We start from the raw sequence: 13451 nt of genomic DNA, 5'->3' as shown, positions 1-13451 counted from the left end.
CTTTACTCTGCACTCTACTGTACTACACTGCTCTTTACTCTGTACTCTACTGTACTACCCTGCTCTTTACTCTGTACTCTACTGTACTTCCCTGCTCTTTACTCTGTACTCTACTGTACTACACTGCTCTTTACTCTGTACTGTACTGTACTACACTGCTCTTTACTCTGTACTCTACTGTACTACTCTGCTCTTTACTCTGCACTCTACTGTACTACACTGCTCTTTACTCTGCACTCTACTGTACTACACTGCTCTTTACTCTGCACTCTACTGTACTACACTGCTCTTTACTCTGCACTCTACTGTACTACACTGCTCTTTACTCTGTACTCTACTACACTGCTCTTTACTCTGTACTCTACTGTACTACACTGCTCTTTACTCTGTACTCTACTGTACTACTCTGCTCTTTACTCTGCACTCTACTGTACTACACTGCTCTTTATTCTGTACTCTACTGTACTACACTGCTCTTTACTCTGCACTCTACTGTACTACACTGCTCTTTATTCTGTACTCTACTGTACTACACTGCTCTTTACTCTGTACTATACTGTACTACCCTGCTCTTTACTCTGTACTCTACTGTACTTCCCTGCTCTTTACTCTGTACTATACTGTACTACCCTGCTCTTTACTCTGCACTCTACTGTACTACCCTGCTCTTTACTTTGCACTCTACTGTACTACACTGCTCTTTACTCTGTACTCTACTGTACTTCCCTGCTCTTTACTCTGTACTATACTGTACTTCCCTGCTCTTTACTCTGTACTATACTGTACTACCCTGCTCTTTACTCTGCACTCTACTGTACTACCCTGCTCTTTACTCTGCACTCTACTGTACTACACTGCTCTTTACTCTGTACTGTACTACACTGCTCTTTACTCTGTACTCTACTGTACTTCCCTGCTCTTTACTCTGTACTATACTGTACTACCCTGCTCTTTATTCTGTACTCTACTGTACTACACTGCTCTTTACTCTGCACTCTACTGTACTACACTGCTCTTTATTCTGTACTCTACTGTACTACCCTGCTCTTTACTCTGTACTCTACTGTACTACACTGCTCTTTACTCTGTACTATACTGTACTACCCTGCTCTTTACTCTGTACTCTACTGTACTTCCCTGCTCTTTACTCTGCACTCTACTGTACTTCCCTGCTCTTTACTCTGTACTATACTGTACTTCCCTGCTCTTTACTCTGTACTATACTGTACTACCCTGCTCTTTACTCTGCACTCTACTGTACTACCCTGCTCTTTACTCTGCACTCTACTGTACTACACTGCTCTTTACTCTGTACTGTACTACACTGCTCTTTACTCTGTACTCTACTGTACTTCCCTGCTCTTTACTCTGTACTATACTGTACTACCCTGCTCTTTATTCTGTACTCTACTGTACTACACTGCTCTTTACTCTGCACTCTACTGTACTACACTGCTCTTTATTCTGTACTCTACTGTACTACCCTGCTCTTTACTCTGTACTCTACTGTACTACACTGCTCTTTACTCTGTACTATACTGTACTACCCTGCTCTTTACTCTGTACTCTACTGTACTACACTGCTCTTTACTCTGCACTCTACTGTACTACACTGCTCTTTATTCTGTACTCTACTGTACTACCCTGCTCTTTACTCTGTACTCTACTGTACTACACTGCTCTTTACTCTGTACTATACTGTACTACCCTGCTCTTTACTCTGTACTCTACTGTACTACACTGCTCTTTACTCTGTACTCTACTGTACTACACTGCTCTTTACTCTGTACTCTACTGTACTACACTGCTCTTTACTCTGCACTCTACTGTACTTCACTGCTCTTTACTCTGCACTCTACTGTACTACACTGCTCTTTACTTTGCACTCTACTGTACTACCCTGCTCTTTACTCTGTACTCTACTGTACTTCCCTGCTCTTTACTCTGTACTATACTGTACTACCCTGCTCTTTACTCTGTACTCTACTGTACTACCCTGCTCTTTACTCTGCACTCTACTACCCTGCTCTTTACTCTGCACTGTACTATACTGCTCTTTACTCTGCACTGTACTACACTGCTCTTTACTCTGCACTGTACTACACTGCTCTTTACTCTGCACTCTACTGTACTACACTGCTCTTTACTCTGTACTCTACTGTACTTCCCTGCTCTTTACTCTGTACTATACTGTACTTCCCTGCTCTTTACTCTGTACTATACTGTACTACCCTGCTCTTTACTCTGCACTCTACTGTACTACCCTGCTCTTTACTCTGCACTCTACTGTACTACACTGCTCTTTATTCTGTACTCTACTGTACTACACTGCTCTTTACTCTGTACTATACTGTACTACACTGCTCTTTATTCTGTACTCTACTGTACTACACTGCTCTTTACTCTGCACTCTACTGTACTACACTGCTCTTTATTCTGTACTCTACTGTACTACCCTGCTCTTTACTCTGCACTCTACTGTACTACACTGCTCTTTATTCTGTACTCTACTGTACTACACTGCTCTTTACTCTGCACTCTACTGTACTACACTGCTCTTTATTCTGTACTCTACTGTACTACACTGCTCTTTACTCTGTACTATACTGTACTACACTGCTCTTTACTCTGCACTCTACTGTACTACACTGCTCTTTACTCTGTACTCTACTGTACTACACTGCTCTTTACTCTGCACTCTACTGTACTACACTGCTCTTTACTCTGCACTCTACTGTACTACACTGCTCTTTACTCTGTACTCTACTGTACTACACTGCTCTTTACTCTGTACTCTACTACACTGCTCTTTACTCTGTACTCTACTGTACTACACTGCTCTTTACTCTGTACTGTACTGTACTACACTGCTCTTTATTCTGTACTCTACTGTACTACACTGCTCTTTACTCTGTACTATACTGTACTACACTGCTCTTTACTCTGCACTCTACTGTACTACACTGCTCTTTACTCTGTACTCTACTGTACTACACTGCTCTTTACTCTGCACTCTACTGTACTACACTGCTCTTTACTCTGCACTCTACTGTACTACACTGCTCTTTACTCTGTACTCTACTGTACTACACTGCTCTTTACTCTGTACTCTACTGTACTGTACTACACTGCTCTTTACTCTTTCCTCTAGTCTGTACAGCATTGTACTCTACTGTACTACACTGCTCTTTACTCTGTACTCTACTGTACTGTACTACACTGTTCTTTACTCTGTACTGTACTGTACTACACTGCTCTTTACTCTGTACTCTACTGTACTGTACTACACTGTTCTTTACTCTGTACTGTACTGTACTACACTGCTCTTTACTCTGTACTCTAGTCTGTACAGCATTGTACTCTACTGTACTGTACTACACTGCTCTTTACTCTGTACTCTAGTCTGTACAGCATTGTACTCTACTGTGCTGCTCAGTGCTGTGTTTCCCTTCATTGTACATTACATTATTCCGTCTCTACTAAGTCCCCATAACGGGTGAGGGAGTGGTGGGCTGCAGCATCAAGCTCAGTATTAATGGTGCCTCTCAACCCGTTGTTATGGCGTCAGTACAGCCCTCTGCCAATAAAGTCAAAATTCTCCCCTTGTTTATCATCCAAGCCTAACCTTCTGGTACGATAAACATCAGATTCACCATTAGGAACCGGCTGGTGGAAAGAGAGATGGGGGGGAGGAAATGGAAGTAAAAACCAGGGAGAAGACAACAGAACAGAGAATTATGCAAGATGTTAAAGTCAACACAGATGACTTAGTTATGACCCAGTGTAAAGCAGACATGAGGAATGGGAGAATCTTTCTTTCATGTCTAAAACATATAGGTTGCAGGAGTCAAGTCCAACTGAAATTCATTTTACTGTATGTTCTAAAGAAAAAGGACTAACAAAGAAGGGAAATGGAGGAAATACAGTGCCAAGAAGTCCTTTAAAGGAATGCTGTACATATCTATTTTAGTGGTAAATAGATGTGAGAGGAGACGTGTTGATGTTCTTCATGTGCCATGACCGTTATCACTGATGACAGGAGTCTGTGTAAAGCTACATGTTTTTGAACTGCTATACGCTACATTTGTTTCATCATGTGTGCTCCTATCTTTTTCCCCTAATTCTTCCTCATGTTGAATAATGATTAGAACATCAAGTGTGTGTGTGTATTTGCGTGTGTGTGTGGGTGGGTGTGTGTGCGTGTGGGCCTGCATGTGTGTGATTACGTGTGTGTGTGTTCATGGTGTAGCTCCGAGATAATCAGGATATCTGTTCCCGTCATTGTCGTGGTGAGCTTTATTTAGTTCCATGGTAACAGCTAATTAAAGTGAAATGTCAGAGATAGTGTGTGGGCTTGAATTGCTGCCTTTGACCCACACATCATCTTGTAGGGCTGCCTGCTGCTAAGGATGCATTTCCTCTACAGTAACGAACTCTTTCATTCTGGAGAGAGTTCAACAAGACGAGTACATTCTGAGGAATGGATGTAAATGGTCTTACTTATTCTACGTACTGTAGATGGAAGGAATCTTACACTTCTACAAAATGACTGAAGGATCATTATTGGACGCATATCGACAAAATCCTACACTTTTACAAATTGAATGAGTGGTTCTGCAGGTATATGAAAGGAAAATAATTGTGAGCATGTCACTTTACCTACGTCACCGTTATGTAACTGTAACCAACTGTACTGTAGATGTGCTCAGCCCAATTAAATTGTACTCTTCCGTAGTTCAAGGTAGAGTACGTTCATAGACAACACGGAGCTACTGAATGAAGCACGACATAACGACATCACTTTGTATGAGAGGAAGTCAAGATGACAAAACGCGTGCCTGTATACACCTTCAGCAGAATCTATTGTGACGTGGATGATTATCTTTGCATGTTAGTCTGTTAATTTCCCACTATTGCTTTAGAACAATGAGGCAAACACACATAACGAGAGGAAGGTTGGCACGTGGCATTGCCAGGGGTTGGATTCTTTAATCAGTGTGTTTATAATCCTCTCAGGTACTGTATATGCCATGCGTTTTAGATCCTGTTCTTTAGCTACAGGAACGGAGTACAACAGTACAACAGAACAGTTCATTTCTAGCCATCTCGCACACCTTCCGCCTCCTGCCTTCTTCCTATCAAGACTAATCTAGTAACACATCTCAGAAAGCAAGAGAAGCTCATGGTAAAGTTTCATTACTTCCTAAAGGATAAAAGGCACAATTACAAAAGCCTTCCGTCCGCTCCCTTCTCTCCTCTCTCTCGCTGCCTGCCACATCTGCTGTGACTACTATACATCTCTATCATGTGGCAGCTCTCCTCTCTCCTTAAATGTGAAAGGTCAGGGCGGTTATCTAGCAGATAATTAGATAAGCTCAGGAAGAAGAGAAAGAGAAGGGGGCTATCTGGGCGATCGCTGCTCAGCTTCTATCAGCTCCATTCAGCCTGCGCTCCATGCTCCTAGCTCTAGTCCTCTCAACATTACTGATAAAGTCAAAGCCACCTTTCATTTAGGCTTTATTCTTCTCCTAATCTTATAGTGGATATAAGCGTATTAGTGTCTACCTAGAGTCTGGCACTGAGGTGTATAATATGGCCTGAATGACAGTGTTACTGTTAACTCTCAGTAGTTCAGACAGACCAGAGGGGAGTTGTCTTGTGAAAGCAGTATTGATGTGTTCAGTTTGTTATGATGATAAGCACTGGGCAGGGGAGAGTCATGTTTCATCCATTGAAGCTGGATGATGCTTTTGATTGATGCTTCTGTATGCGTGTGCTGTGTGCTTATTGTACCCAGTGCTACCCACACACATAAAATGTGAAGCAAAGCTAGCACCGCAGCAGTCGTAGTTCAATGTTCAATTAGAGTGTTCAATTAGAGTGTTCAATTAGAGTGTTCAATTAGAGTGTTCAATTTGTGTTCAATTAGAGTGTGAGAAGAATTAGAAAAACAGAGATGGGTGTTTTGAATAACAAGGCCTCGGAACTGCTCTTAAGCACTATTAAAAATGCATTGTCATGCAGCAATTTGGGCTTCACAGTTCATGAAACGCATGAATAACTAAATGAATATCACCTATAGCTCAGGCATTATATTGCAGTAACAATTTGAGGCTTCGTGTATTGATCTAGATCATCTTATTAAGGAGACAAAGTATCCCCACTCTCATTTCACCCCTAATTATGGATATGTTGCCGCTACAGCATTCGCTTTCAACTGTTTGTGTTGCAGTAGTCTATATTTCTCTTGAAAATCATCAGTGAACATGGTGCGTTACAGAAGCTATCTGATTAATGTTGTTTTCTCTCCATATTATTCTAGTAGATGACTCTAGGGCTAGTTATTTAACAGCCAGTGTGGTGTAGTCCCATAGATAGCTTTTAGTTGGGCAGACCATGTTCTAATTTGATTGGAGTTTTGAACTGTTTTGTATGTGCAATCGAACACTTTGCCTGGTTTTAGCATGGCCAGGAGAAATGAACACGCCTGCCATACAGTCAGTCAGTCTAGACAGGCATTGGCAGGCGTTGCTAGTACTGGATGGGGATAAACCAAGCATGAATGAGTAGAACAAATGACACAGGATGAAAGGGTTTGGAACTGGTTGTGGTTCATTAATGATGACCTATAATGCATTCGGAAAGTATTTAGACCCCTTGACTTTTCCCACATTTTGTTAAGTTACAGCCTTATTCTAAAATGTAATTACATTTTTTTTTTCAATCGACACACAATACCCCATAATGACAAAGCAAAAGCCGTTTTTTAGATTTTAAATATTACATTTACATAAGTATTCAGACCCTTTACTCAGTACTTTGGTGAAGCATCTTTGGCAGAGATTACAGCCTCAAGTCTTTTTGGGTATGACGTTACAAGCTTGGCACACCTGAATTTGGGGAGTTTCTCCCGTACTTCTTGGCAGATCCACTCAAGCTCTGCCAAGTTGGATGGGGAGCATTGCTGCACAGCTATTTTCAAGTCTCTCTAGAGATGTTAGATCGGGTTCAAGTCCGTGCTCTGGCTGGGCCACTCAAGGACATTCAGAAACTTGTCCCAAAGCCACCTTCGCCCCAGTCTGAGGTCCTGAGTCCTCTGGAGCAGGTTTTCATCAAGGATCTCTCTGTACTTTGGTCCGTTCATCTTTCCCTTGATGCTGACTAGTCTCCTAGTGATGCCTTGATGCTGACTAGTCCATGCCAATGAAAAACATCCCCACAGCATGATGATGCCACCACCATGCTTCACCGTAGGGATGGTACCAGGCTTCTTCCAGACATGACGCTTGGCATTCAGGCCAAACAGTTCAATCTTGGTTTCATCAAATCATAGTCAAATCCATTTATTTTTTGTCACATGCCACGAATACAACAGGTGTAGTAGACCTTACAGTGAAATGTTTACTTACAAGCCCTTAACCAACAATGCAGTTCAAGAAATAGAGTTAAGAAAATATTTACTAAGTAAACTAAAGTGGGAAAAAAAATAAAAAAAAATCTAAAAGTAACACAAGAAAATTACATAACAATAACGAGGCTATGTACAGGGGGTACCGGTACCGAGTTATCAGACCACTGAATCTTGTTTCTCATGGTCTGAGAGTCCTTTAGGTAACTTTTGGCAAACTCCAAGCCACTCCAAGCCACTCTACCATAAATGCCTGATTAGTGGAGTGCTGCATTGATGGTTGTCCTTCTGGAAGGTTCTCCCATATCCACAGGGGAACGCTGGAGCTCTGTCAGAGTGACCATGAATTCTTGGTCACCTCTCTGACAAAGACCCTTCTCCCCTGATTGCTCAGTTTGGCTTGGAGGCCAGCTACAGGAAGATTCTTGGTGGTTCCAAACTTTTTCCATTGAAGAATGATGGAGGGCACAGTGTTCTTGGGGACCTTCAATGCTGCAGTTTTGGTACCCTTCCCCAGATCTGTGCCTCAACACAGTCCTGTCTCGGAGCTCTACGGACAATTCATTTGACCTCATGGCTTGGTTTTTGCTCTGACATGCGGTGTCAACTGTGGGACCCTATATAGACAGGTGTGTGCCTTTGCAAATCATGTCAATTGAATTTACCACAGGTGGACTCCAATCAAGTTGTAGAAACATCTCAAGGATGATCAATGGAAACAGGATGCACCTGAGCTCAATTAACTGTCTCATAGCAAAGGGTCTGAATACTTATGTAAATAAGGTATTTATTGTTTTTTGTTCGTTCTAAATTTGCAAAAATTTCAAGAAACCTGTTTTTGCTTTGTCATTTTGGGGTATTCTGTGTAGATTGATGAGGAAAATAGTAAATTTAATCAATTTTAGAGTAAGGTTGTAACGTCACAAAATGTGGAAAAAGTCGAGGTCTGAATACTTTCCGAATGCACTGTATATTCCACAAGGAATTGAATGGTCTAAGTAAGCAAGCAATCAAGCAAGTACGTAAACCAAACTCCCTCATGTGTCTGTTATCACCTCAGATCTTTAGTAAGATGGGCATTCCTCAAGTGAGGAACCCAGCTCTCCCTCCTCCAGACCAGATGCCTAAAAGCTTCCACTCCAAGATCGCTCTGATTGGCTGTGGCCCGGCCAGCATCAGCTGTGCTTCCTTCCTGGCTCGCCTTGGCTACGATGACATCACCATATTCGAAAAACAGAAGTGGATCGGCGGACTGAGGTAAAACTTCCCAATCCCACCAGTGTTTGTTGTCACACCTTGGCCTCTTTTCAAGTTGACTTTGTAACATTATTTTATTTTTTTCAATGGCTAGTAACATAACAAAAGAACAAAAATGTAATCCAATAATGCTCCCAAAGTGTTTAATAGGACTAGGACTTTGACCCCAACCTGGGTCTTCATAAGGACAAATTAGGAACTCAATATTAGGAACGTGTTCTTAATGTTTGGTATACTCAGTATATATTGTCACAGCAAAATAATCCTGCATCAACAGGATTTGAGTGTTTTGTCCACAAAGTTTAGCAAAAAGTAGGCGATGTGAAAAGTGCAATACTGTTAATATAATGTGTGTTAGTATGGGTTTTCAGTGAATTTATGTGAATGACAATGCTCATCTTCAATTCCAATTCTCAGCAACAAAAGAGTGATCAAATTAAGATCCTACGTTTGTATTCATTCGCTTCCTGGGCAGCAATTAGTCAATGGTGTAACTTAAAGCCAGATCTGTGGCTCCTTGTCAACGCTTGCGGATATGCATCTGTAATTCATCTAAATTCATGTCCTTTTGTGTGGGGCATTTACCACTAAAGGGCATTGTTGATCATGGGTCTGCTGGATCAATATAAAGAACATTGTATAAGGTCACAGCTGCTAATGAGAATTTTGGTAATTGTGAATATTCATCTTTCAAATGCCTGAGTTTGGATTGGGTTACCAATTACCTACCCAGGCCTTTAGTACATTTGACATTTTAGTCATTTTAGTCATCCTAGGAGTCCTGCAAATGTCCACAGTGGGTTTCACGTACTTCGAGGGACAACAGGGAATAAAATTAATAATTTGAGGTTGGTTCAGGTAGAGGTTGGACATAGAAGCAGGATAATTTTGAGGCAGAGAAAGTAGAAAAAGTGAATACAAACCCAAATCATCAAATGAAAATAAGAAAAAGGAGTTGGTGTTGCAACAGTATAGAGAATCCTCTTCGCTGTGTCTGTCTATTTTTTCTTCCTCACGCCTAACTTTTCATATTCCTCAGAGTCCTTTCTCTGTCATCCCTCTTCTTCATCCTCCTCCTCATCCTCCTCCTCCTTTTCATCCTGCTCCTGCTCCTCCTTCCCCTTCTCCATCTCCCAGTCACGTTCATTCTTCCTCTCTCTCTCTCTCGCAGCTCTACGGAGATCCCTCAGTTCAGGCTGCCATATGAGGTAGTGCACTTCGAGGTGGAGCTGATGATGGATTTGGGCATCAAGGTAATGAGTCCCCCACCTCCCCTCCCACTCTCTCTCCATCTCCCCCCTGTCCCCTCTCCATCTCTCCCTCCATCTCTCTCTCTCCCTCCATTCCCCTGTCCCCTTCCTCGTTTACATCAGAGGCTAGCGCAGGCGACAGGTCTGGGAGAAGATCAGCAGCCCAAATGTCAGGCGCATTAATAAAGAACAATTAAAAGCTGAATCAGGCCGGGCAGGCTCCAGGCTGCTGAGACCTTGTGTCTCCGGCACCGGCTGCAACTTGGGGCGATGCTCTAGCTTGTCTGTCTGTCTGTTGCTTGAATGCCACAGTGGTGAGAAAGGGCAATCGATAGTCCTTACCACGGCCAGCTAGCCAGCCACTGCAGACCAGACCAGACAGCACCTGCTCATGATTCATTTTAAACCAGGAAACAGATTTGGTTGCTGAAAAGAATGGAGGGAGTGGAGTGAGGGGAGTAGTTAGAGGTTTTTGCATGTCTGTGTTTTTTTCTGCTCTGTTCTGTTCTGTGAAAAGATAAATAGTAGAAGTGAAGAATTTAATCACATAAAGAGTGAATAGCGTCCCAAGTTAGGTCATTTTGATTATCGGTACAACTCATTAACAGAGATGCTCATCCAACCAGAGTGTTAAGCCAAGTGTTAGAACTTTGGGTTTTTGATCATCAAGCATTTTACGTACAACATTTATTATAATTATACAATAGATTATCCGTTGAAATGTTCTTAGAGCTGGTGCTCCCATTATAACTAATGAGTTGTGTTGTATTGTTTCAGGTGGTGTGTGAGAAAGCCCTGGGCCAGGACGGGATGACTCTGCTCTCTCTGAGAGATGAAGGTTACAAAGCTGTCTTTATCGGCATTGGTTGGTTATTCATTTATTCCTTTTCTTCCTGTCTTTTCCACCCTCTCTCTGTATACATGTACTCTCATACCAATAGGTTTGAGCAAATGTAAAGATGATGTGGGTTGTATTCATTGGCCACCAAATAGAAGAAAACTGACTGATGCATGGAGTGACTACATGAACTTGTCCAATAAGAATTGCTTATTTCTGTTTTCCGTCGCAAAACGTTTTGTGCTACCGGGTGCACTAATGAAGTCAACCGGGGGGAGAGCCTTTGGTACCACAGCAGTCAATTTCTGTAATAATGTGACACTCAGTGGCCCGTAGGGATCTGGTCATAAGTAGTGCACTATATAAGGAATAGGGTGCCATTTGGGATGCTTCCTCTGTGAGCTGGCTGCTCTTTCAGAGGTCCTGCTTTAACCCGCCTCACAGCATAAGCCTCATTCACTTGTCATTTGTTATTTCTGTGTGCGATACTGTGTCCCGGCATGGTAAACTAACAGCGCCCGTTGTGAGGCCCGCTGGGGCGCCACCGAGCATGCCACGTGCCCCCGTCAAATATCTCTACCCAGAGTCCCCCCTGCTGGGTTATCCCAGAGCTCTGATTCGCTGACCCAGAATACTCTTTAGCGATACACCTCACCACTGGCACGGAAGGCTAACCTGATGTCAACCCTCACACGCGCACACAGACACACTCAAGCCCGCACACACGCCCTGACACGCACACATAAATGTGCGCACGTTCGCACACACACACTCCCTTGTCAGGGTCCGAGGGCTTTTTACGTTCTGTGCTCTCCCTCTTTTACCCACTCATATATCTGCAAATGAAATCCATCGTGACCCATGACCTGTAAAATCAATTGAATATCTGCTACAACCTTTCAAAATAGACGGTCTGGTCTCCTTTTGCTATTTCAGTCTCAATTGCTTGTCTAGTTGCCCCTTTCAATGTCTAGCTGGTCCATTAGTTTATGGAATGTTGAAACAATTGGTGGAGGATTTACTTTCTTCTGTGGCTGTACGTCAGTTGAAGCAGTGTTTGAGAAAGACGGAGAGTTAACATTAAATGTTAACTCTCTCGGTCTTTCTCAAACACTTAATACCTCAATGAACCTGTTATCTTTCTGGCTGAGCTTCATTCAAATGCTCCCATTTCTCATTAGAATCAAAGAAGCACTCCGTTACATAGTGATGGCTTGCCTTAACTGAAGACTTCTTCTGCCGAAACAAATATATGCCAAAATGAAAGAAACGCATTAAAGGGAGTAATAATATTGTTTTTATTTTTTCTATAGCAGGCAAATGAATGTAGCTGTCTTGTAGCTGTGTGGATCTGGGGAACTCAAACGTTCCTTGAAGCTGTCTGTCTGTTTGTTTGGTTTTACTGAACTAAGACAGAATAAAAAAGACTCCTAGAATTCATTGTTTCAAAATGCTCAGAGTCATTTGATAGTGGACTCCCTAATTACGGAGAGTCGTTTATTTAAAACCATTTTGGGATTTTTTCTCTCCTTTTCCTCACAAAGGGATGTAAAGGAATTTCAATTCCCTATGAAAAATTCAAGCGGAAGTGTGTTTGCAATTAATTTCTGTGATTTCATACTAGTCCTTTACAGGCTTTTTAAATGTCATCCTCCGACATGATTGACATGCTAATTTCTCCCTGGCAGTATGCTGAACGGAAGGCAGGTTGAGGGAGAGAGATAAGGGCATTGTTTCTGAGCTATAAGCTTAGGAAGCCAGCTCAAAGGTTCATTTCGTTTAAACAGTGGATTAACCCTTTATCCTCCGCTCTACAATGTGATCTGTGGTGGTGAGGCTCAATTGTCTTGGTTCTCCTTTGATTTCTCTGGTTTACGGAAAATTCCATCCCTTCTTTGGTGTTTTTAAAGACAGCAGCTGTTCTGCATATTGCTGAAAGGCTGGAAGGACAGATGAACGGACCGTCCATTGATTGGATTGGCACATCTTGAAAAGAGGGGTGGAAGAAATAACTTGATGTAAAGAAAAGAACAAGCAGGGAAAGTGATAGAAGTAGTTTTGAATGGTTTAAAAGGGTTCTGATCATTTTTAAAGACAGCGTTTGATTTTAAAACATTGGAAAATCAATAGCTGATGTTGTTGGATAGTAGACAGGACGATGCCGATTGGGGCTGATTTTCGATCAGGGAGTCAACGTCAAGTTGTGTCAATGAATTCGCATCAGAAGGAAAACTTGACATAATTAATAACATTTGATTGAATGTATATATTTATATAGAAGCTCATCTCTTCCACAATAAATGTGTAGCACTACCAATTTATCTTTTGAAATGGTACCCTTTACTGCGTGTGAATTATTATGTCTCACTAAGAGTCCAGCATAAGGCCTATCTATGCGAGTACCAGTGGCTTCCATAAGGTGTGGCGGAAGCGTCCATATTCTCTCTCTGGATCTGTCCCTTTCTCCCAGTGACAAGGTTAATGGATCCCAGTACAGAGGGCAGTTATGGCTTCAGAGGTCTTGATTTATGTTAAATCTTAATGTACTTAGTGTGCCGCTGCATTATTTAACAATCTGTCCTTGGTGCTTGATCATCGTAAGGGTGAACGAGGTCAGGGAGTGAATGTGCACTCCGCTCCTCCTACTCCTTCTTCTCCCCCTTGTCCCTTCCTTTTTTGTATTTTTCCTTCCCTCCCT

The 13451-nt window shown here is 42.1% G+C and overlaps 1 protein-coding gene across 3 annotated transcripts in view; it reads left to right on the top strand.

Annotated features, from left to right (window-relative positions):
- The window catches only part of LOC139583682 (dihydropyrimidine dehydrogenase [NADP(+)]-like), a 201471-nt gene that overhangs the window by 58444 nt on the left and 129576 nt on the right, over positions 1 to 13451 (top strand). For all 3 annotated transcript variants that reach the window (XM_071415019.1, XM_071415018.1, XM_071415020.1), the window contains 3 exons: positions 8469 to 8665; positions 9837 to 9918; positions 10693 to 10780. In XM_071415019.1, coding sequence (XP_071271120.1) covers positions 8469 to 8665; positions 9837 to 9918; positions 10693 to 10780 — 367 coding nt within the window. The remainder of the gene's footprint in view (positions 1 to 8468; positions 8666 to 9836; positions 9919 to 10692; positions 10781 to 13451) is intronic.

This window comes from Salvelinus alpinus, chromosome 8 (assembly GCF_045679555.1).
Source record: "Salvelinus alpinus chromosome 8, SLU_Salpinus.1, whole genome shotgun sequence".
In the NCBI taxonomy this organism is placed as follows: Eukaryota; Metazoa; Chordata; class Actinopteri; order Salmoniformes; family Salmonidae; genus Salvelinus; species Salvelinus alpinus.
Note: the sequence above shows the minus strand (reverse complement) of the source record. Positions and strands in the feature narration are given on the sequence as shown.